The sequence below is a fragment of the Entelurus aequoreus genome, linkage group LG02, assembly GCF_033978785.1.
Source record: "Entelurus aequoreus isolate RoL-2023_Sb linkage group LG02, RoL_Eaeq_v1.1, whole genome shotgun sequence".
NCBI classification, from domain to species: Eukaryota; Metazoa; Chordata; class Actinopteri; order Syngnathiformes; family Syngnathidae; genus Entelurus; species Entelurus aequoreus.
Window position 1 is genome coordinate 91,131,887 of NC_084732.1, and position 26,412 is coordinate 91,158,298.

General features: G+C 38.8%; 1 protein-coding gene and 1 pseudogene across 1 annotated transcript; both read right to left on the reverse strand.

The window, feature by feature from the left end:
- Positions 1-4,716: 4,716 nt before the first annotated feature.
- LOC133642556 (uncharacterized) lies at positions 4,717-22,645 on the reverse strand. Its single transcript, XM_062036822.1, has 12 exons — positions 22,465-22,645; positions 18,311-18,424; positions 12,379-12,669; positions 11,921-12,169; positions 11,692-11,793; positions 10,524-10,649; positions 7,605-7,709; positions 7,137-7,235; positions 6,670-6,771; positions 6,380-6,424; positions 6,098-6,196; positions 4,717-5,365 (listed from the first exon to the last, which is right to left on the reverse strand). Exons 1-12 carry the CDS (start codon positions 22,643-22,645, stop codon positions 5,148-5,150), a joined length of 1,731 nt encoding a protein of 576 aa, XP_061892806.1. The 3' UTR covers positions 4,717-5,147.
- Positions 22,646-22,789: 144 nt separating this feature from the next.
- Positions 22,790-26,412, reverse strand: part of LOC133642563 (uncharacterized) — a 9,126-nt pseudogene continuing 5,503 nt past the window's right edge.

Here is a 26,412-nt window from a genome sequence, read left to right on the forward strand (position 1 = left end):
CCTCAGACTGACCAATAACACACAATCACTCTCATCTATCTTTATACTAATAAGTCCTTATCCTCCCTGCTTGTTATCTCCCTTTATCACCCTAATAATAACACTTATACCCAAATACCAAATACTTATACCCGGTTTGGTGGCTGCAGTTAGGTGTATGTTTGCTTTTTGCAGATGATGTGGTCCTGATGGCTTCATCTGGCCAGGATCTTCAGCTCTCACTGGATCGGTTCGCAGCAGAGTGTGAAGCGACTGGGATGAGAATCAGCACCTCCAAGTCCGAGTCCATGGTTCTCGCCCGGGAAAGGGTGGAGTGCCATCTCCGGGTTGGGGAGGAGATCTTGCCCCAAGTGGAGGAGTTCAAGTACCTGGGAGTCTTGTTCATGAGTGAGGGAAGAGTGGATCGTGAGATCGACAGGCGGATTGGTGCGGCATCTTCAGTAATGCAGACGCTGTATCGATCCGTTGTGGTGAAGAAGCAGCTGAGCCGGAAGGCAAAGCTCTCAATTTACCGGTCGATCTTCGTTCCCATCCTCACCTATGGTCATGAGCTTTGGGTTATGACCGAAAGGACAAGATCACGGGTACAGGCGGCCCAAATGAGTTTCCTCCGCCGGGTGGCGGGTCTCTCCCTTAAAGATAGGGTGAGAAGCTCTGTCATCCGGGAGCCAGATGAGGTGGTTCGGGCATCTGCTCAGAATGCCACTCGAACGCCTACCTAGGGAGGTGTTTGGGGCACGTCCGACCGGCAGGAGGCCAAGGGGAAGACCCAGGACACGTTGGGAAGACTATGTCTCCCGGCTGGCCTGGGAAAGCCTCGGGATCCCCTGGGAGGAGCTGGACCAAGTGGCCGAATAGAAGACGACTGTTTGGATGCAGGAGTGTTTCAACCTGTCAGACCGGTTCAACTAGAAGGTGTTTTTAGTCAACTGAGAAAGGATTTGTTTAAGATCTCAGTCTCCCTGACAACTTACTTTACTGTTGGAACATTTCATGACATCATTGCTGCTTCAAAGCAAGAGTATGAAATATAAGTATAAATCAAAGATGGTCCATATTCATACATACTGTCTGTGAGTGTGTTGTGTTACATACTGTGAGTGTGTTGTGTTGCATACTGTGAGTGTGTTGTGTTGCATACTGTGAGTGTGTTGTGTTACATACTGTGAGTGTGTTGTGTTGCATACTGTGAGTGTGTTGTGTTACATACTGTGAGTGTGTTGTGTTACATACTGTGAGTGTGTTGTGTTGCATACTGTGAGTGTGTTGTGTTACATACTGTGAGTGTGTTGTGTTACATACTGTGAGTGTGTTGTGTTGCATACTGTGAGTGTGTTGTGTTACATACTGTGAGTGTGTTGTGTTGCATACTGTGAGTGTGTTGTGTTACATACTGTGATTGTGTTGTGTTACATACTGTGAGTGTGTTGTGTTACATACTGTGAGTGTGTTGTGTTACATACTGTGAGTGTGTTGTGTTGCATACTGTGAGTGTGTTGTGTTACATACTGTGAGTGTGTTGTGTTACATACTGTGAGTGTGTTGTGTTACATACTGTGAGTGTGTTGTGTTACATACTGTGAGTGTGTTGTATGTACACAGTTACTTTTTATTTTATTTGTATTGACATCCAGCATCAGACATTCCTATCCATTACATCATATTCACATACCTTTCAAGTTTCAAGTTCAAGTTTTAATCACAATACCATAGAACAATTACAATAGTAGTGAATATCATTTAAAGATGTTGGTAAGTGAAAGGGTCCCCCAAATAAGCTAGAAGAAGCTTTTGACAGGGGATCCAGAGGACATTATATACATGGAATGATGAAAAATGGTAGCAAGCACAACAACAACAAAAATACAACATACATCATATATCTGTCCTAAATGTCAAAGGGCTGGGGTAGCAATTCTTGTTGGCTCAAAGCCTGCACGTTGGAGTTCAGCCCAGTGGACGAGAGGGTAGCTTCCCTCCGCCTTCGGGTGGGGGACGGGTCCTGACTGTTGTTTGCGCTTACGCGCAAAATGGCAGCTCAGAGTTCCCACCCTTTTTGGATTCACTCGAGGGAGTACTGGAGAGTGCTCCCCCGGGTGATTCCCTTGTTCTACTGGGGGACTACAACGCTCATGTTGGCAACGACAGTGAAACCTGGAGAGGCGTGATTGGGAAGAATGGCCGCCTGGATCTGAACCCGAGTGGTGTTTTGTTATTGGATGTTTGTGCTCGTCACAGATTGTCCATAACAAACACCATGTTCAAACATAAGGGTGTCCATATGTGCACTTGGCACCAGGACACCCTAGGCCGCAGTTCCATGATCGACTTTGTAGTTGTGTCATCGGATTTGCGGTCTCATGTTTTGGACACTCGGGTGAAGAGAGGGGCGGAGCTTTCTACCGATCACCACCTGGTGGTGAGTTGGCTGCGATGGTGGGGGAGGATGCCGGACAGACCTGGCAGGCCCAAACGCATTGTAAGGGTCTGCTGTCAACGCCTAGCAGAGTCTCCTGTCAGAGAGAGTTTCAATTCCCGCCTCCGTAAGAACTTTGAACATGTCATGAGGGAGGTGCTGGACATTGAGTCTGAGTGGACCATGTTCCGTACCTCTATTGTTGAGGCGGCCGATTGGAGCTGTGGCCGCAAGGTGGTTGGTGCCTGTCGTGGCGGTAATCCTAGAACCCGCTGGTGGGTGGACAGCAGCGGTGAGGGACAGCAGCGGTGAGGGATGCCGTCAAACTGAAGAAGGAGTCCTATCGGGTTCTTTTGGCTCATAGGACTCCGGAGGCAGCAGACAGGTACCGACAGGCCAAGCGGTGTGCGGCTTCAGCGGTCGCGGAGGCAAAAACTCTGACATGGAAGGAGTTCGGGGAAGCCATGGAAAACGACTTCCGGAGGGCTTCGAAGTGATTCTGGACCACCATCCGCCGCCTCAGGAAGGGGAAGCAGTGCACTATCAACACCGTATATGGTGGGGATGGTGTTCTGCTGACCTCGACTGCGGATGTTGTGGATCGGTGGAGGGAATACTTCGAAGACCTCCTCAATCCTACCAACACTTCTTCCTATGAGGACGCAGTGCCTGGGGACTCTGTGGTGGGCTCTCCTATTTCTGGGGCTGAGGTTGCAGAGGTAGTTAAAAAGCTCTTCGGTGGCAAGGCCCCGGGGGTGGATGAGATCCGCCCGGAGTTCCTTAAGGCTCTGGATGCTGTGGGGCTGTCTTGGTTGACAAGGTACCTCTGGATTGGCAGGAGGGTGTGTTCCAACTATCGTGGGATCACACTCCTCAGCCTTCCCGGTAAGGTCTATTCAGGTGTACTGGAGAGCAGGCTACGCCGGATAGTCGAACCTCGGATTCAGGAGAAACGGTGTGGTTTTCGTCCTGGTCTTGGAACTGTGGACCAGCTCTATACTCTCGGCAGGGTCCTTGAGGGTGCATGGGAGTTTGCCCAAACAGTCTACATGTGCTTTGTGGACTTGGAGAAGGTATTCGACCGGGAAGTCCTGTGGAGAGTGCTCAGAGAGTATGGGGTATCGGACTGTCTGATTGTGGCGGTCCGCTTCCTGTAAGATCAGTGACCAGTTTCCAGTGAGGGTTGGACCCCTTTGTCACCGATTCTGTTCATAACTTTTATGGACAGAATTTCTAGGCGCAGTCAAGGCGTTGAGGGGATCTGGTTAGGGTTAGTTTCCATACATTTAACATTGTACTCTTTTATACTTCTGATAACCTAGAACATAGGTGTCAAACTCAAGGCCCGTGGGCCAAATCTGGCCCGCCACATCATTTTATGTGGCCTGTGAAAGGTTGGAAATAAATAAAACACTTGATGGCTAAATGTATTAATTCTTTCAATTTTGCATATGTTCTACACTTTAATATTGTCTGTTTTTTTTTGTTAATCAAATATAATTACTTAAATATCTGCTGGTCATCTTGACTTACAAATGTTAAAGTAAGTTATTGATCAATATGTAAACAATATAATAATGAAAAACAATTATACTAGAAGATGCATTTGAATAAAGACCAACACTTTTAAATAATCCTGATGGCCAGCTCAGGAAGCAGTTGCATGGTTGCAAACACATTTAACAGAAAATATGTTTTTTTATATTAAAAAAGGTCAATTTTTCCTATGTATGGGACACCATTGATTGATTGATTGAAACTTTTATTAGTAGATTGCACAGTACAGTACATATTCCCTACAAGTACGTGGGGTCCACGTTAATCAATTCATGATACAAATATATACTATCATCATAATACAGTCATCACACAAGTTAATCATCAGAGTATATACATTGAATTATTTACAATCCGGGGGGTGGGATGAGGAGGGTTTGGTTGATATCAGCACTTTAGTCATCAACAATTGCATCATCAGAGAAATGGACATCGAAACAGTGTAGGTGTGACTTGGTAGGATATCAGAATCAGAATCAGAATCAGCTTTGTCATTACGCAGGGTAACGAGATTGAGGCCATTCCATACAGTGCGATAAAACAAGTGTACACTCTATACAGAGGGTGAAATGAATATGTACATGAATATGGGTGATGAAACAGGGTGGTTGGTGGAATGGTTTATTGCACCGAAGAGAAGGCAGTTATGAGGGTCAATGGGGAAGTCTGTTCAGGGTGGTTATGGCCCTGGGGAAGAAGCTGTTTTTTAGCCTGTTCGTCTTGGTGTATTTATGTACAGTGAGCAGAGAACATAGTGAGTTCAGAAAGCAAAAGAACAAGTATCTACATTTGGTTATTTACATTTGGTTATTTACAATCCGGGGAGGTGGGATGTGGAGGGGGGAGGGTGTTAGTCAAGGGTTGAAGTTGACTGGAGGTGTTGTTTTAGTGCGCTTTTGAAGGAGGATAGAGATGCCCTTTCTTTTACACCTGTTGGGAGTGCATTCCATATTGATGTGGCATAGAAGGAGAATGAGTTAAGACCTTTGTTAGATCGGAATCTGGGTTTAACGTGGTTAGTTACCATTTACAGTAATGTCATCATCTTTACTGCTCCCATAATCAATAATCATCAGTAAAAGTGGAATAATGAAACTTGGTTAGGCCCGGTTACAATTACTGTAAGGTATGCATTAAAGGGGTTTGTGGTGTTGACACCAGGAGTCCTGATTCATTATTCATGAATGTTTTCCTCTTTTAGAGAAGTGGAGGAGGGGACTTTTGTCATTGTGACATGATTTAAACTTCCTGTGTCGCTTGTTCTGATAACTTCTACTCGCCAGTTGATGGGTGTTGCTTGACTCAGTAAGTCATCTTCATGTTTCACATTTTCTCCTCCATAAACTTGCTGATCCTTTCTGCTATCCTCAAGTAGAGTGGTAGTGTTCATGTCTGTGGAGGTCAAAGAAGGATTAGAAGAAGCAGTCTACTGTATATTTAGTACTGGACTTGCTTCAGACTATAAAATATACATTGTTTCTGGACTATAAGCCACAATCACAGCCAATACATTTTAAAATATGTTTCTAAAAAATATGGGGAAAACGATTTTCCCATATATTTGCACTGAAATATTTTGTAACTGTTTATTTACATATATCAAGTGTTTTTGTAGAACGGAAGTCATTGATGTCTCTATTCATCCTCTATAAAATAAATTACATTTTCTCCTTTTTTAATAAGGTTCAATATGTTTATCAGGATTCTTCTTCCTTGTACTTTATAAACACTTTGAGTTTGAACAGTTTCTTACAGTGGATCATTTTAGTACATTGTTTGATTTCTTTGCATAATTTATAGTTAGTACATAGTAGGGAAAATTCTTAAATGAAAACATAAGTCGGATCACAAAGCAGAATATGGTAACAAACAACTGTAAATCTTCTCAGTTATATTTGTTCTAAATTTAACTTTTCGTTCTGTCTCTGATTGAAAATAAAAGGTTTGTTTGTTTGAACAGTGAAACAAACACTTGGCAAACATGCAACAACACAAAATGTCCAAACTTGTTAGCAAAGTAAGGAAACTACTAAGATCCTGGCAAGCTATTTCAAAATAAAAGTCTAAACTAAGAACACAAGTCAGATTATAAATCAGAACATAAGTGTACCAACTTTAGTTTACCTGAGTCAAGCATTTCTTCTGGTTTCTGCTGTTTATTCAATTTCTCTTTGGAAGGAAGTGTGGGTGTGTTTCCATTAAGCTGTGTGGACACTGAATCATCTAACAACAACACAAAGATTACAATCGCCTTAGTGAGGTAAGGAAATTAATGTCCCAAAAAGCTATTAATTACATTTAAATAAATAACTCTAAATAAACAACTAATGATAATTTGCTGATGATTAAGTCAATTGTATTTAAGTGAATATGAAAACATTACATGTAACTCTAAAAGGATCATACCTTTTTTTGCTCTTGGTCTTCTGTTCCAAATATATTTAAAACATGCTGCAAGATCAAAGAGAAAATTAACATTTCATAATATGTAATGAGATGAAAAAGACAGGAATAAAGTGTGATGTGGGTTTAAAGGTTGTGCACACAAAGTATTAGTTTGAAATGTTTTTGAATGTACATGATATTAATTCATCATCAACACTTTAATTCTCTCCATGGGATGAAAGAGTGCATCGTTTAAATCAATCAAATATTTTTTAAAGTGTTTTGTCCTTTGTCATATTGAGTTTCTGTACCTTTTAAATGTTGATATGTTATGTATAAAACACAACACATGTTGATGACCAGAATGAAGCTACAGACTATGATGAAATTCAGTAGAGTATCTGGTATTTTACCTGCACAGAAAAACAAAGTTAAACTCAAAGCAACTCTTTAAAGTACATTATATCCAAAATAACATTTAAATAATGTACAACCACCATTTTGAATATTTATCTTCATAATATATTTATCCAAAAGTGCTGCAAGATCAAAGAGAAAATTAACATTTCATAATATGTAATGAGATGAAAAAGACAGGAATAAAGTGTGATGTGGGTTTAAAGGTTGTGCACACAAAGTATTAGTTTGAAATGTTTTTGAATGTACATGATATTAATTCATCATCAAGTTTAATTATCTCCATGGGATGAAAGACTGCATCGTTAAATCAATCAAATCATTTTTGTGTTTTGTCCTTTGTCATATTGAGTTTCTGTACCTGTTGAATGTTGATATGTTCTGTATAAAACATAACACCAGATTATGACCTGAATGAAGGTACACAATAATCTGATCAATACAGCAGGTGGTCTATTACCTGCACAGAAAAACAAGTTAAACTCAAAGCAATTATTTAAAGTACATTATATCCAAAATATCATTTAAATAATGTACAACCACCATTTTGAATATTTATCTTCATAATATACTTATACAAAAGTGCTGCAAGCTCAAAGAGAAAATTAACATTTCATAATATGTAATGAGATGAAAAAGACAGGAATAAAGTGTGATGTGGGTTTAAAGGTTGTACACACAAAGTATTAGTTTGAAATGTTTTTGAATGTACATGATATTAATTCATCATCAACACTTTAATTCTCTCCTTGGGATGAAAGAGTGCATCGTTAAATCATTCAAATATTTTTTAAAGTGTTTTGTCCTTTGTCATATTGAGTTTCTGTACCTTTTAAATGTTGATGTATTGTGTATAAAAGACGACACGTGTTGATGACCAGAATGAAGATACTGAACAATCTCAACAGCCATGGATCATCATCGGATATTTTACCTGCACAGAAAAACAAAAGTCAAACTCAAAGCAACTCTTTAAAGGCCTACTGAAAGCCACTACTAGCGACCACGCAGTCTGATAGTTTATATATCAATGATGAAATCTTAACATTGCAACACATGCCAATACGACCGGGTTAACTTATAAAGTGACATTTTAAATTTCCCGCGAAACTTCCGGTTGGAAACGTTTATGTATGATGACGTATGCGTGTGACGTCTATGGTTGAAACGGAAGTATTCGGACACGTTGAATCCAATACAAAAAGCTCTGTTTTCATCTCAAAATTCCACAGTATTCTGGACATCTGTGTTGGTGAATCTTTTGCAATTTGTTTAATGAACAATGAAGACTGCAAAGTAGAAAGCTGTAGGTGGGATCGGTGTATTAGCGGCTGGCTGCAGCAACACAACCAGGAGGACTGAGAGGTGGATAGCAGACGCGCTAGCCGCCGAACTCACCTTGACTTCCTCCGTCTCCGGGCCGCCGACCGCATCGGTGATCAGGTGAAGTCCTTCATCGTACCGTCGATTGCTGGAACGCAGGTGAGCACGGGTGTTGATGAGCAGATGAGAGCTGGCGTAGGTGCAGAGCTAATGTTTTTAGCATAGCTCTGTGAGGTCCCGTAGCTAAGTTAGCTTCAATGGCGTCGTTAGCAACATCATTGCTAAGCTTCGCCAAGCTGGAAAGCATTAACCGTGTAGTTACATGTCCATGGTTTAATAGTATTGTTGATCTTCTGTCTATCCGTCCAGTCAGGGGCTTATTTGTTTTGTTTTTATATGCAGTTAAGCCCGATGCTATCACGTTAGCTCAGTAGCTAAAGAGCTTCGCCGATGTATTGTCGTGGAGATAAAAGTCACTGTGAATGTCCATTTGGCGTTCTCGACTCTCATTTTCAAGAGGATATAGTATCCCAGGTGGTTTAAAATACCAATCCTTGATCCACAATAGAAAAAGGAGAAAGTGTGGAATCCAATGAACCAGCTTGTACCTAAGTTACGGTCAGAGCAAAAAAAGATATGTCTATGTCTATGCACTGCATGCTAGTCCTTCACTTTCCTCATCCACGAATCTTTCATCCTCGCTCAAATTAATGGGGTAATCGTCGCTTTCTCGGTCCGAATCTCTCTCGCTGCTGGTGTAAACAATGGGGAAATGTGAGCAGTCCTTCCTCCGGTGTCGTCACGCTACTTCCGGTACAGGCAAGGCTTTTTTTTATCAGCGACCAAAAGTTGCGAACTTTATCGTCGTTGTTCTCTACTAAATCCTTTCAGCAAAAATATGGCAATATCGCGAAATGATCAAGTATGACACTTAGAATGGATCTGCTATCCCCGTTTACTGTAAATAAAAAAATGTCATTTCAGTAGGCCTTTAAAGTACATTATATCCAAAATAACATTTAAATAATGTACAACCACCATTTTGAATATTTATCTTCATATTATATTTATCCAAAAGTGCTGCAAGATCAAAGAGAAAATTAACATTTCATAATATGTAATGAGATGAAAAAGACAGGAATAAAGTGTGATGTGAGTTTAAAGGTTGTGCACACAAAAAGTATTAGTTTTACATGTTTTTGAATGTACCGTATTTTTCTGATTATAAATCGCTCCGGAATATAAATCGCACCGGCCGAAAATGCATAATAAAGAAGGAAAAAAACATATATAAGTCGCACTGGAGTATAAGTCGCATTTTTGGGGGAAATGTATTTGATAAAATCCAACAGCAAGAATAGACATTTGAAAGGCAATTTAAAATGTGTAAAGAATAGTGAACAACAGGCTGAATAAGTGTACGTTATATGAGGCATAAATAACCAACTGGTATGTTAACGTAACATATTATGGTAAGAGTCATTCAAATAACTATAACATATAGAACATGCTATACGTTTACCAAACAATCTGTCACTCCTAATCGCTAAATCCCATGAAATCTTCTTCCTTGTTGTCGCTCCTGGTATGTGCCGCTTCCTTTCTTTCTGCTGCTCGATTGCCGTTTTCTGCAGCATATTTCACTACGTCCAGCTTGTAATCTGCAGTATATGATTTCTTTTTCGCTGCCATTCTTCTCAGTTTTTATAAGTTACCGCCAATGTTGAAATAATCCATGGTGGTAGCGGGGGTGTATATTGTAGCCCAGAAAAGTTAGGGCTGCAAGGTGGGTATTTGTTCTGTTGTGTTTATGTTGTGTTACGGTGCGGATGTTCTCCCGAAATGTGTTTGTCATTCTTGTTTGGTGTGGGTTCACAGTGTGGCGCATATTTGTAACAGTGTTAAAGTTGTTTATACGGCCACCCTCAGTGTGACCTGTATGGCTGTTGATCAAGTATGTCTTGCAGTCACTTACGTGTGTCTGCAGAAGCCTCAAACAACATGTAACTGGGCTGGCACGCTGTTTATATGGTAAAAAAGCGCACGCGTCGACAGGTTGTAGAGGACGTTAAAGGCAGTGCTATCACGGCACGCCCTTAATATTGTTGTCCGGGTGAAAATCGGGACAAATTCGGGAGAATGGTTGCCCCGGGAGATTATCGGGAGGGGCACTGAAATTCGGGAGTCTCCCGGAAAAATCGTGAGGGTTGGCAAGTATGTTGCTAGGGCGGGATAGCCATTCAAAGAAGGTGAATTCATTCAAAAGTGCATGTTAGATTTTTTTAAGAAATCTTTTCTTGCGGCCCAGCCTCACCCAGTTTCTGCATCCGGTGGCCCCCAGGTAAATTGAGTCTGAGACCCCTGATTTAAATCATTCAAATATTTTTTAAAGTGTTTTGTCCTTTGTCATATTGAGTTTCTGTACCTATTGAACATGGATGTATTATGTCCAAAAAACAACACCAGGCGCTGACAGCAATGTTGTTACACAATTGCATGAACATCCATGGTACATGGAGCAAGGAGGAGCGTGGAGCATCTGATCTATTACCTGCACAGAAAAACAAAAGTCAAACTCAAAGCAACTCTTTAAAGTACATTATATCCAAAATAACATTTAAATAATGTACAACCACCATTTTGAATATTTATCTACATAATATATTTGTCCAAAAGTGCTGCACGATCAAAGAGAAAATTAACATTTCATAATATGTAAGGCGATGAAAAAGACAGGAATAAAGTGTGATGTGAGTTTAAAGGTTGTGCACACAAAAAGTATTAGTTTTAAATGTTTTTGAATGTACATTGTTCTGTCTTGTTTGTTGAATTTATTAATAATATATGTAAAACCAGTTCACTTTGGAATTCAACAGTGAGGTGCACTTCCTCCTTTAGACAACAGGAGGCAGCATTGCCTAGTTTACAGTAATGTCCATGATAGCAGGGCACAACAAGGAGTTCCTTTCAAGTAGACTTTAAGCTAGTTCAGTGACGATCGCAAACGTTTTCATCTGCTCGAATCTCATGCCAAACAAAGTATCATCGGTATGTATTGTTGAGTAGTATGCTAATATTTGATTGAGTTGTATTATTTGTTGGTTGTGATGTAATTTGGGACGTTTTATGGCCAAAAGTCAGTCATGCTAATTTTCGGAATTCATACAGTGAAGTGAATGTTAGCATAGTAAGCTAGTTTGCTATAAAGCACTTATATTACATATTTTGTGGCATTTATTTGTCCATTTAAGTTCAATACACTGCATAATGCACGTTTTATCGTAATGGGATTGTGTGTGTGTAATAAGGCTGTGTGTGCATGTCTGTAATGTAAGCATCCTTTCTGCTTGTATGCTTTCAGTTTTACCCTTTTTAGGGTCAATAAACCTGTGGACAAGAAGACGTTTTTCAGAGTGTTTGATCAAGAAAAGGTGTTAGGGTAAAGCCAAGATATTTTTACATATCGAGGGCGGCACATACATGATATTAATTCATCATCAGTTTAATTCTCTCCATGGGATGAAAGAGTGCATCGTTAAATCAATCAAATCATTTTTATGTGTTTTGTCCTTTGTCATATTGAGTTTCTGTACCTTTTAAATGTTGATATGTTGTGTATAAAACACAACACCAGATGATGGCCTCAGTTAAGATACACAATAGGATGAAAGTCTGTAGAAGTATTGATATTTCACCTGCACAGAAAAACAAAAATCAAACTCAAAGCAACTTCTCCAAGTACATTATATCCAAAATAACATCTAAATAATGTACAACCACCATTTTGAATATTTATCTTCCATCATTATTGATTATAATTACCCGGGAAGCAGTCCATAGCGGTGAATGAAGCCGTTTCTTTGGTCAGAGGGTTGCTGACATCACAACGATAAACTTGACCATCAACTTTATTCCTGACAGTTATTGTTAAATTTGGTCGAGTCTGCTCCTTTCCTGGTGAGCTCCACTTAAACTTTAACAAATGAGGATGTTTGGACTCTGCTGAGCACACAAGTGTCGCCTGCTTTGTGTCGCTCCTCTCACAGGATATGTCGGGTTTGGATACTTTGTCTGTAAGAAAACAGAAGGATGGTCAACATGAGGTCAGATGTTTTTTTAGTTTTTGGAGTGGAGATTCATGAAGTGTTGAGTCGTGTTCACATTTGAGCTCAAATGTAACACAATCAACACTATTGTTAATGAACCTAGATTAGACAAGTTAATATTTATAGTGCTCAATATTTGTGTTCAAATGTTCATGAATGGAAATGTAAACTTACCTATAACTTCAATTCTATACTGGAAAGTATCCTGCTCGCTGTTTATGTTCATTTCTAGGTGATAGACTCCACTGTCTTCATATGTGGCGTTTTTGATGGTGAGTTCTGCAGAGACCCGGTCCAGAGTGATTCTCTTCTTGTATGAAGACTGCACATAGTTCTTCATGCCAGTAAAATATACCACATCAATTCCATTATGTTGCCATAAAATTTGAGTAGGTGGTTCAGAGATGGATGGCATCAAGTGTATGTCCTGACCCTTCAGGAAATATTTCACATCCTGTGCAGAAACTGTGAAAGGGACAAAAACAGATAAATAGTCTTCAGTTGTAGTGGTGCACTATTAAGACCCTTTTTTATAAACAAAACCACACAAAAAAGAGACTTCAGCTCCAAAAACCACAGCATGATCTACTTTGCACGATTGTAATGAGAGTAATTACCATACTAACAAATAACATGTTACCTGCACCTTTTCTAAGTTTTTGGCAAGCATGTTTTGTTCCCGTTTACACGGCACACCAAATCTGATTTTTTTGCCCTCAAGTGACACAGATCGGATTTTTATTTCCAGTCTAAACGCTCCAAAGTGCTTTAAATCTCATCTTTTCAAATGTGACTTCGGTCTAAACGCAATGTGACCTGAATCTGATTTTTTCGTCAGGCTTGGGCGAGCTACATGAATTTGTGTGCAGTCGCCAGCAGAAATGAATATTTCATCACAACATACGGTTTCAGTTTGCATTTAAGACGACCACATTTTCATTGCATCACTTGTCAATAGTGCGCAAATAATAGGCTATATGTGATACAAGAATATATATTTTGATTCAGAAGAAATAGCGATTGTTGAAAGGCCGTAATTGACGCTGTGGCACATTTGCTTACATGTGAGTTGAAAAATAAAGCTCCTGTAGATCCACACTTATGTCCCTGTCTCCTCTACTTAACAACCATAAAAACATTACAACCCTCCCAAATATATTTCACTATATACATCCATGCATACATTATATTACTTTCATTTAATTTCACATAAAAAAACACTAATTTTTAAGGTTTTGCGACTTTTATTATATTTTGTAGTAGTAGCAACATCCTCCCGGTCAACTTCCTTTGTTTTAACGTTATCGAAGTGTGTGTGCAAGTGACGTCGAGGCCACATTGGGGCCACATTGGGGCCTTTGCACGTTTACACTGGAGTCCGATAAAAATCACATTTTACTTGCAGTGTAAACTGTCAGCTGGAAAAAATCAGATTTAAATAAAATCAGATCTGGACATGTTTGGCTTGCAGTGTAAACTTAATCTTTGTCACCTGCACTTTTTACTGTCCAAAAATAATTTAACGCTATTAAATGGAGACAAGTCAAACACTGGCGCCAGGCGGAAAAAAGCCCCTCAGGCTGAAACTCGTCTCTTTAGACCGCTCAAACACTCGTTGATTGGCTCTCTGGGCTGCCTTCTTGATTATTTTACGGAATTACTTCAGTTATGTGCACTGTTTTTGACGGTTTGGTCACTACGGGGTACTTAAATGTGCATGTGGGTGTAGCCAATGATAGGCATGCTAAATAACTCAGTGTTGTCCTTGAAATGTTTGGCCTAGCTCGCATGTAAACGAGCTCACCCACAGCAGTGTGCACACTCTTGATTTCATCATTATCAAGAGTCCTGGGAATGTTGTCGATGCTGCTTTATCGGATAGTTTTTGTGTTTTCTTTGACTTGTCGGTAGACCCAAACCAGCAGATTGGTCTGTGGTTGTTTGGGGAAGACTTAAAAATGACAGCATACGGACACAGTTTGTGGAAATGATTAGGTTTGAAAATGCCCCGTATGTTAATGTTGATGATCTGCTGAACTTTTATACGTCAAGTGTTGTAAATGTTTTGGTTAGAATGGTTTAAAGTAGGCAAAAGGCACCACAAAGAAATGAAGACTTGGCAGCCACTCTACCAACTTCGCCACGCTGTAGACTGTTTTGAATGTTTTGATTCAGATGCATTAACGTAGTGTTTCCCACACATTCATTTATTTGTGGCGGCCCGCCACGAAAGAATTAAGGCCGCCACAAAAAACAAAAAAAAATTAATTTATTTTTTTATTTTTTTTGTGTCCTGTCAAGCTTCTCAGGCAAATCATATAGTTGATGTAGATGATCATATAGTTGATGTAGATGATCATATAGTTGATGTAGATGCCCATATAGGCTGTTCAGATTTACTTCACAAAAGAGAAGTGTAGGATCAGGATTTTTGGAGCTCTTTGTTCAGTGGATCAGATGTTTGATGAAGCTCTGTGTCTATCTACCACCACTACTGTTTTCTATTTATTTGTTACTGACTGTGGCAGGACACCTCTGCCTCTGTTTCACTTTATGTTGCTGGTAAATAATATGGTTGTAGTAGTAGGCTAAAGTTAAATTATTTAGTATGCACTAATTAAAGGGGCAGAGCTTAAAGAGACATTTTAGCTTTTATATTTTTATAAGATATATTTTTTTTAAGAACCACAATTAATAAATATATTTCAGTGAATAACTTATTGTTCAAATCTATATATAAATATGTACATAAAGTGTTGTAATTATATTGTAAAATGGATGGATTGATGGACGTTTAAAACAAAACTGTTATTATTAATTTGTAAGTATACATTTTTTGAGCCTTTTTAGAGAAAATCATATCATTGTAGTAAATTATGCAAATTACTCGTTGATGTCATGGTGACCACGCCCATAGCCACGCCCCCACCGCCACAGGTATCTTGGCAGTTTATGGGAAACACTGTTAACGCGCATACTTTGACAGCCCTTGCTAAACAAAACATTGGTAGTCAACCGGTACAACCAGTTTTACATGTTTGAGATACACTTCCTGCTTGTCTTATCATAATGCAAGATTTTTATTTTTAACAAACTATATATGAATCAAAACATTCAAAACAGTCTACAGTGTATTTTTTCCCTGTAATTCTGTAAAATTGGTATAGAACCACTACTGCCTGGAGGGATATTAACTATTTTTCTTCTAAAAAAACTTGTATGAACAAGGTAAATGAATAAATGCATCATTGACAACAACACCTTACAGAAATACCAATATTAATAAACTGTACAACCTACAAAACATATCAACATGGAATTCTATCGAAAATATATTCTTATCACCACAAAAACAAGAGTATTTATAAAACATGATAACATAACTTACCTAAAATGAGAAAAGTCATGAAATAAACAAAGACAATTTGAGCCATTCTTGATGATCAGCTTACACAAAATCTATTTGATGGTATATTAATGAACTGTTACCGAACTGATATTTACAGGTGTCTATGGGGCTGTGATTTATCAAAAGTGAAACCAGTTAGCGAGACACACCAGCAGTAGACTTTCACAATAAGAGCAGAACAACGAGGTATAAAAACACAGTTTAAATTGGCACTCATCTCTTAAATTGTCGCTCATTTCACAGGATATGTTGGGTTCCTACTATTTAGAAATCACTCCAAAATTCTAATTTGTTTTTTGATTATTTTATGGAATTACATTCATTTGTGTGCACTGTTTTTGACAATTTGGTCATTACAGGGGACTTAAATGTGCATGTGGGTGTAGCCAATGATAGGCATGCTAAATAACTCAGTGTTGTCCCTGAAATGTTTGGTCTAACTCGCATGTAAAGAAGTCCACCCACAGCAGTGTGCACACTCTTGATTTGATCATTGCCAAGAGTCTTGGGAATGTTGTCCATGCTGCTTTATTGGATAGTTTTTGTGTTTTCTTAGACTTGTCTGTTAGACCCAAACCAACAGATATTGAAATTCATGTTGGAATCAAATAGTATTAAAATGTTGAGACAAATGTAAAAATAAAAAGACCAAAAACAATTCACCACGCTGGTATGTGTGAAGATAATCAGGTCGGTCTACAGGATGTCTGTTATTATTTTTCATCGAGTTGGCAACTACATTCTCTACTAAAGATGTGAAAGTGACATTTTTCTAAGAATATTAAACATGTAACATGACATTTCTATAAAACAATAATTCTACTTGGTAGTTTTCATCTCCACATGAACAAGACTTCTCCAAATGACCATCAGAACTTACCTACCACACCCAAAGTAAAGAAATAGGTCAGGTGTTTGTAGTCCATTAATAAATAATGCTGAGTCACTGTCCATCTCACAGCAATCTTACATTTACTTGAGTCTATTTGATGCTAACTGCATCTTTTTCTTGAAAGACAAACACAGATTAAACCTTTAAAGCTGTCAACAGATAAGTGAAAGTCTGCATGGATTTTCTACGTTAACAAAATCATTAAATGTGTAGGAATTTAATACTTTTCTCCACTTGACGTCAACATTTTGTGTTTTGACATTTATAGAGGAACCTCCATGCAGTATCTGAATGTATAAACACTGCCCCCTACTGGCAAAATACTGTTCTTACAGTTATTGTTGTTTTCCAAAATATACCCTTCAGGATTAGACTAACTTTATTGATCCACAAGGGAAATTGTTCCTAATTACGATGTCAGACATCCGTTTCTTTTAATGTTTATTTGATTACAATACGAACGTGTACGTATAGTGGCCACGGCGTGGCGAAGTTGGTAGAGTGGCCGTGCCAGCAATCGAAGGGTTGCTGGTTACTGGGGTTCAATCCCCACCTTCTACCATCCTAGTCACGTCCGTTGTGTCCTTGGGCAAGACACTTCACCCTTGCTCCTGATGGCTGCTGGTTAGCGCCTTGCATGGCAGCTCCCTCCATCAGTGTGTGTGAATGGGTGAATGTGGAAATAGTGTCAAAGCGTTTTGAGTACCTTGAAGGTAGAAAAGCGCTATACAAGTATAACCCATTTATTAAATAGTAAAAGTACAAGTTGAATAAGCTTTAATAGCTCTTTTCTAGACACTCAAAGTGCTTCACAGAGAAGTGAGAACCCATCATTCATTCACTCCACACATTGATGGTGGTAAGCTGCATTTGTAGCCACAGCTGCCCCAGAGTAGACTGACTAAAACGTGGCTGCCAAATAGCGGCTACTGCCCCTCCGACCACCACCAAACATTTATTTACATTCATATGTAACAGACGGGACCTACGTCTGCTTAGTAGGGGTAAATCACTCTTCCCTGAATGGCAGGAAGTTAGAGGAGCTAAATCCCTAACCCCCAGGCCTATTAGTCTCGTGTCCACTCTGCCTGTTCAGTCAAAACACAATAGCTTAGGCTCTAGGATTTGAACCTGTCACGGTGAGAACCTAAAGTACAGAATAAGTGAGTAAGTGTCCGTGTGTGGGACTTACTGTATTCCCCCTCACTATTTATGCTCCAGAACAGAGGACGGACGCCCCTACTTCAGAGAAAGGAAAAAACTTCACAATAAAATCAGTATCGTGAAAGTTGAAAAAGATTGTTATTTATTACACCAGTATTAGTACTCAAATACTAAGTAAAATAGAAAAGTAAATAAAAAAATATATAAACAAATTATAGATTTATATTAATGATTTCTCTAATAATCTGTAACCACTATAAGAAACCCAAAACGTTGTGTTCACCTTCACTTCACTAGAGTGGCACAATAACACCTGAAAGCTGGATTCAACACCATCAGCATGTGTCTATACACAAAAATAATTGCTAAAATCCCACATATACAAATAGCAGTTGTATGCTTGTGAACACAATGCACACACAGTAGTAAACCCAGTCTCACACAGTTTTCACAGTATTCAATGTCCTCTCATTGTTCAGTCAGTTCAAAGTTCCTTTCGGTTTGGATTGTCCAACGCAACGTTCCGTATGTGGCGACAGTTTAAAAAAAATAAATAAATAAATAAAAACCGTGTCCATCATGAGCGCACTGTCCGGTCCAAATGTTGGAGTTATGTGTGGCAGGGAAGTCTTTTTACTCACCAACCGCAGCGTACATCACTGGAGTGAGAGGATGAGGAGGAGAGCGGGGAGATGTCTGTACTGCAGCAGTCAACAGGCTGGCTGTCTCCTTCTCTGACGTGATGACACTTCCACCTTGACGACGGTTAGTCACATAACTCAGTAAACAACTAGTCATAGAAAGTCTCCTCTCAATTGTTGTGTGTGGTGTTTGTGTCTCCTCTCAATTGCTCTGTTTGTTGCACTTCTGAGTGTTGCTGGCTCGGCTTTGCTTTTGGAATTGGATTGCATTGTTATGGTATTGCTGTGTATTGTTTTGTTGGATTGATTCATTAAAAAAAAAAAAAAAAGGACAAAAATGGACAAAAATAAATAAATAAATAAAAAATAAATGTATTTTTTAAGAATGAGAATCGATTCTGAATCGCACAACGTGAGAATCGCGATTCGAATTCGAATCGATTTTTTCCCACACCCCTAGTACATATTCCGTACAATTGACCACTAAATGGTAACACCCCAATAAGTTTTTCAACTTGTTTAAGTCGGGGTCCACGTTAATCAAGTCATGGTACAAATATATACTATCATCATAATACAGTCATCACACAAGTTAATCATCAGAGTATATACATTGAATTATTTACATTATTTACAATCCGGGGGGTGGGATGAGGAGGGTTTGGTTGATATCAGCACTTCAGTCATCAACAATTGCATCATCAGAGAAATGGACATTGAAACAGTGTAGGTGTGACTTGGTAGGATATGTACAGCCAGCAGAGAACATAGTGAGTTCAGAAAGCAAAAGAACAAGTATATACATTTGGTTATTTACATTTGGTTATTTACAATCCGGGGAGGTGGGATGTGGAGGGGGGAGGGTGTTAGTCAAGGGTTGAAGTTGCCTGAAGGTGTTGTTTTAGTGCGCTTTTGAAGGATCTCAGGTTATTAGGGATACAAATAAATGTTTGCACAATATTAGGTGAACACTTACATTACACCAGTGTGGGTGGTACGGGGAGCTAGACGGGTAAAGTGCCTTGCCCAAGGATGGCAGAAGCTGGGATCGAACCTGGAATCCTACAATATAAGTAATTCATATTATCAATGACATGACTATCGTATTTATAGTAAAATGATATGTATGCGGCTTAAAGAACAACATTGGTTGTGTAGTTGTTTAAAACTTCCAAGTGTAAAAATTAAGATATCCCTAACTCTTCGGTTATGCTTTTAAAGGAAGTTCTGATTAAGTTTATGTAGGTAATGGTAGGACAACGTATACAAAGTGTTTAAAGAGAGCTAAATATGCTGCTAGTTTGATCAACCAATACAATTACATTCTATTCTAAAAAGAAGAACATACCTTAGTTACAATGTACAATCATTTTGTGAATGAATATCCAAATAACATTTTGTTGTTCAAATATTTATAGTATGACATCTGTTTTATTATATAATGTAGCAAAAGAACTAATTAGGAAATAAATCACATTTGTGTTATATGTAATATTATTTGCAGTATTGTTAAAACTAGTGTTGAAAAAATAGGACATATTGTATGTGTGTCATGTTTAAAAACAGAACAATGTTTAAAAGCAAAGAAAAAGCTTATCTCTACAGTAACTTATTTCCTTGTTTAATACACTTTTAAAGTAGATACTGTAGATAGTTTGTAGTAGTTAAAATAGGTACCAAGAGGAACTTTTACTGTCACGAACTTGTGTGCGATCACACAGCTCTTAGGCATATAGCATATTGATACCAAAGAATAATAATAAAAACTTAAAAATGGTAAAATACTTTTGCCTGCAGTCTGAAATAAGAAACATCTTAAACCGCCCAAGTGTATATACGTGCAAATCAAGTTTGTGATATTGTTGTTTTAGGAAAACATTTAATCCATGAATATACTGAAAATAGTGAGTGACAAAGTACATAATGCACTTACAGTATGTACAGTGAAGTAACAGGCAATTAAAAATATTCTGATAAATATTTAAAAAAAATATGTGGATTAAACATTTACGGTATTTACACAGGGCGTGGATCATGCCCATATTTGGAAACCCCAGCAGGATATGTTGAACAGTGTGGCATTGGGTAGTCTCATTTGTCCATCAGTGGGTGATATGGTAAACACTAGATTTGGCCCTTGATGTTTCGGAGTTATTTTACTTTTAAAGAATTTAGCTTCTTCACTATCTCCCGGGGCCAGTAGTTCATTCATTTATTCACTCATTCATTCATTCATTATCAATAGACAATTAAACTTTAGCAACTAAACACACAATTACACACCCATGCTTGAGAAGGAACAGGATGAAGACAATCTTATATTTCCTGCCCCCTTCAACATAATAAGTAGTCTTACTTAATGGATAGCTCGGGCATCCACTACAGATGGGGCGGCATGGCGTAGTGGGTAGAGCGGCCGTGCCAGAAACCTGAGGGTTGCAGGTTCGCTCCCCGCCTCTTACCGTACAAAAAAATCTTTGCTGTTGTGTCCTTGGGCAGGACACTTCACCCTTGCCCTCAGTGCCGCTCACACTGGTGGATGAATGATGAATGATAGGTGGTGGTCAGAGGGGCCGTAGGCGCAAACTGGCAGCCACGCTCCCGTCAGTCTACCCCAGCTGGGGCTCTGAAAGTAGCTTACCACCACCAGGTGTGAATGAATGATGGCTTCTCACTTCTCTGTGAAGCGCTTTGAGTGTCTAGAAAAGCGCTATATAAATCTACTCAGTGGCCTACTACCCACTCAGTGGCCTAGTGGTTAGAGCAGGGGTCCCCAACGCGGTGCCCGCGGGCACCAGGTAGCCCGTAAGGACCAGATGAGTAGCCCGCTGGCCTGTTCTAAAAATAGCTCAAAGAGCAGCACTTACCAGTGAGCTGCCTCTATTTTTTAAATTGTATTTATTTACTAGCAAGCTGGTCTCGCTTTGCCCGACATTTTTAATTCTAAGAGAGACAAAACTCAAATAGAATTTGAAAATCCAAGAAAATATTTTAAAGACTTGGTCTTCACTTGTTTAAATAAATTCATTAATTTTTTTACTTTGCTTCTTATAACTTTCAGAAAGACAATTTTAGAGAAAAAATACAACCTTAAAAATGATTTTAGGATTTTTAAACACATATACCTTTTTACCTTTTAAATTCCTTCCTCTTCTTTCCTGACAATTTAAATCAATGTTCAAGTAAATGTATTTTTTTTATTGTAAAGAATAATAAATAAATTGTAATTTAATTCTTCATTTTAGCTTCTGTTTTTTCGACGAAGAATATTTGTGAAATATTTCTTCAAACTTATTATGATTAAAATTCAAAAAAAATATTCTGGCAAATCTAGAAAATCTGTAGAATCAAATTTAAATCTTATTTCAAAGTCTTTTGAATTTATTTTAAAATTTTTGTTCTGGAAAATATAGAAGAAATAATGATTTGTCTATGTTAGAAATATAGCTTGGTCCAATTTGTTATATATTCTAACAAAGTGTAGAGTGGATTTTAACCTATTTAAAACATGTCATCAAAATTCTAAAATTAATCTTAATCAGGAAAAATTACTAATGATGTTCCATAAATTATTTTTTAAAGTTTTTGTCTTCTTTTTTTCGGTTGAATTTAGAATTTTAAAGATTCGAAATTGAAGATAAACTATATTTCAAAATTTAATTGTCATTTTTTTCGTGTTTTCTCGTCTTTTAAACCGTTCAATTAAGTGTAAATATCATTAATTATTAATAATAACATAGAGTTAAAGGTAAATTGAGCAAATTGGCCATTTCTGGCAATTTATTTAAGTGTGTATCAAAATGGTAGCCCTTCGCATTAATCACTACCCAAGAAGTAGCTCTTGCTTTCAAAAAGGTTGGTGACCCCTGGGTTAGAGTGTCCGCCCTGAGATGGGTAGGTTGTGAGTTCAAACCCCGGCCGAGTCATACCAAAGACTATAAAAATGGGAGCCATTACCTCCCTGCTTGGCACTCAGCATCAAAGGTTGGAATTGGGGGTTAAATCACCAAAAATGTTTCCCGGGCGCGGCCACCGCTGCTGCTCACTGCTCCCCTCACCTCCCAGGGGGTGATCAAGGGTGATGGGTCAAATGCAGGGAATAATTTCGGCACACCTAGTGTGTATGTGACAATCATTGGTACTTTAACTTTAACTTGAATCCATTATTACAGATACCTCCTGGACGCCTCCCCAGTGAGGTGTTTGGGGCATGTCCAGACAGGAGGAGACCTTGGACACGTTGGAGGGACTATGTCTCACAACTGGCCTGGGAACGCCTCGGTATCCCCCCTGTAGAACTAGAGGAGGTGGCCGGGGACAGGGAGGTCTGGGCATCTCTGCTTAGACTGCTGCCCTTGGACTCGGACTCGGATAAGTGGTGAATGGAAAAAAACAGCCACCAAAATGTTTGTATCTATTTGTTGCCAAAACTTGTTTCAATACCAAATCTTACCGGCAGTGTTTTGTCTCCATGCCAGTCTACCTGCTGAAACCATGAGGAGACAATCACAATGCTCCATGAAATATCATCTAGAGATTAGAGATGCACTTTCACTTCTTCTACAGGATTGAACCAGCAGTGTGTAATACTGTGACTTCTAAAAGCTGCTGTGTTTGGGCCTGCCAGGAAGTGTCCGCGTCTTTTGTGAGGAGAAATGGTCTCCAACAGCAGGGAGCAGATAATAACAACATTGATCCTTCACAAGTAGTGGAAATACAATAGAAGTCATTATTGAATCGTACAAGCGGAAGGTGACCTGCCGAGTGAAATGTCACGGAAATATCAAAACAACAATTTAGTGATTATAAATGCTTCACTTGGGTCATTAATTTGTGTTCATGCTGCTTATCCAACATCACAAAGATGTACGGCAATAAATGCCATGAAATTTTTGGACGTTGCTTAGCGGTCTACAAAACATTCCATGAATAATATTTGCATCTGTTCCTATAGTCCATGTTTATAATTATTGCACAAAACTTATGTCCAGACATATATATATATATATATATATATATATATATATATATATATATATATATATATATATATATATATATATATATATATATATATATTAGAGATGTCCGATATTTCCGATATTACATTTTAAAGCATTTATCGGCCGATAATATCGGCAGACCGATATTATCGGACATCTCTAATATATATATGTATATATATATATATATTTATATATATATATATATTAGAGATGTCCGATAATATATATATATATATATATATATATATATATATATATATATATATATATATATATATATATATATATATATATATATATATATATATATATATATATTAGAGATGTCCGATAATATCGGTCTGCCGATATTATCGGCCGATAAATGCGTTAAAATGTAATATCGGAAATTATCGGTATCGGTTTTTTTATTATCAGTATCGTTTTTTTAAATTATTTTATTTTATTTATTTATTTATTTTTTTATTAAATCCACATAAAAAACACAAGATACACTTACAATTAGTGCACCAACCCAAAAAACCTCCCTCCCCCCATTTACACTCATTCACACAAAAGGGTTGTTTCTTTCTGTTATTAATATTCTGCTTCCTACATTATATATCAATATATATCAATACAGTCTGCAAGGGATACAGTCCGTAAGCATTATATATCAATATATATCAATACAGTCTGCAAGGGATACAGTCCGTAAGCATTATATATCAATATATATCAATACAGTCTGCAAGGGATACAGTCCGTAAGCACACATGATTGTGCGTGCTGCTGCTCCACTAATAGTGCTAACCTTTAACACTTCATTTTACAAATTTTCATTAATTACTAGTTTCTATGTAACTGTTTTTATATTGTTTTACTTTCTTTTTTATTCAAGAAAATGTTTTTAATTTATTTATCTTATTTTATTTGATTCATTTTTTTAAAAAGTACCTTATCTTCACCATACCTGGTTGTCCAAAATAGGCATAATAATGTGTTCATTCCACGACTGTATATATCGGTTGATATCGTATCGGTTGATATCGGTATCGGTAATTAAAGAGTTGGACAATATCGGCATATCGGATATCGGCAAAAAGCCATTATCGGACATCCCTAATATATATATATATATACACTACCGTTCAAAAGTTTGGGGTCACCCAAACAATTTAGTGGAATAGCCTTCATTTCTAAGAACAAGAATAGACTGTCGAGTTTCAGATGAAAGTTCTCTTTTTCTGGCCATTTTGAGCGTTTAATTGAGCCCACAAATGTGATGCTCCAGAAACTCAATCTGCTCAAAGGAAGGTCAGTTTTGTAGCTTCTGTAGCGAGCTAAAGTGTTTTCAGATGTGTGAACATGATTGCACAAGGGTTTTCTAATCATCAATTAGCCTTCTGAGCCAATGAGCAAACACATTGTACCATTAGAACACTGGAGTGATAGTTGCTGGAAATGGGCCTCTATACACCTATGTAGATATTGCACCAAAAAGCAGACATTTGCAGCTAGAATAGTCATTTACCACATTAGCAATGTATAGAGTGTATTTCTTTCAAGTTAAGACTAGTTTAAAGTTATCTTCATTGAAAAGTACAGTGCTTTTCCTTCAGAAATAAGGACATTTACATGTGACCCCAAACTTTTGAACAGTAGTGTATATATATATATATATATATATATATATATATATATATATATATATATATATATATATATATATATATATATATATATATATATATATATATATATATATATATATATATATATATATATATATATTTATATATATATATACATATATATATATATAGTACTATAATACACCTCATGGTGCAACCTGGACACATCATCAGTGATTCTCCCGGGGTCATAGGGTGTTTCGGGTCTTAATCAAACACCCTCACCCGGGCGACCCAGCCGAGGGTGATCAGTCCCTCGCCTTGTGTCCAGGTAGCGCACTACGCCACGCGTCCCCCCTCCTCAACCAGAGCCAACGTGAAGCCTTTTCAGACGCTTCCAAAATGTTTTTTATGGCTCTTCTCCTGTGCAGTCCACAAATCCCAAGGAGCCCCAGGACCCGGTGTAAGGACTTGCCTGCAAAACCCCTGCAGCCCACCTCAATAGGCTCGCAGCGGGCCTTCCACCCGTTCCTCCGGCAGTCAGCCACAAGATCTGCGTACTTCGCTCTCTTCCTTTCCTGAGCTTCCTCCATTCTGTCCTCCCAGGGGACAGTTAGCTCAAGGAGTACCACCTGCTTGCTGGTTCCAGACATCAAGACCATGTCTGGCCGGAGTGTTGTAGTTGCGATGATGTCTGGGAATCACAACTGCCTTCCCAGGTCAACCAAGAGCTGCCAGTCCCTTGCTGTTGTTAGCAGGCCCCCCTGGGTCTTCTTGGAGGGTTGAGGTTTCTCTCCTGCTCGGACAAAGGCAATTGTGCTCTTGGTTGGGTGTTGCCGCTTACTGGTGTTGATGCCCATGCAGATGGTGTCTGCTATTGCCCGCAGGACCTGGTCGTGGCGCCACCGATACCTGCCATCTCCCAATGCCTTTGAGCAACAGCTGAGGATGTGTTCTAATGATCCTCTTTTCTGACAGAGCTGGCACACAGGTGCGTCTATCAGGCCCCAGGTGAACAGGTTAGCAGGGCTTGGGAGGACATCATAAACTGACTGGACCAAGAACTTAAACTGGTGTGGCTCCGCTTTCCAGAGTTCGGTCCAGGTGATCTTGCGACCAGCTATGTGCTCCCACTTGGTCCAGGCCCCCTGCTTGCTCATTCCCACCACTCTGCTGAAGCGAGCCTCCTCCACCTCGGCGCGAACCTCCTCTTGGACAAGCTTTCTTCTTTCCTTTCCTCTGGCTCTGCTGTAGTTTGGTTTGGTGTTGCTACCCAGCCCAGCCCGACCAGTGGCTATGGTTCCCACCAGGGTGCTGTGCCGCAGCCTCGCCTCTGCCCGCTCCACTGCATCCTGGGCACGCCACTTCCTTCCTGTTCTGACCTCCACACCTGCTGAAGATACTTTCCCATCAGCAGAATCTCTGTAGAGCAGGACTTCTCTGGCCCGGGAAACCTTGAACTCCTCTGCCAGACTACTGAAAG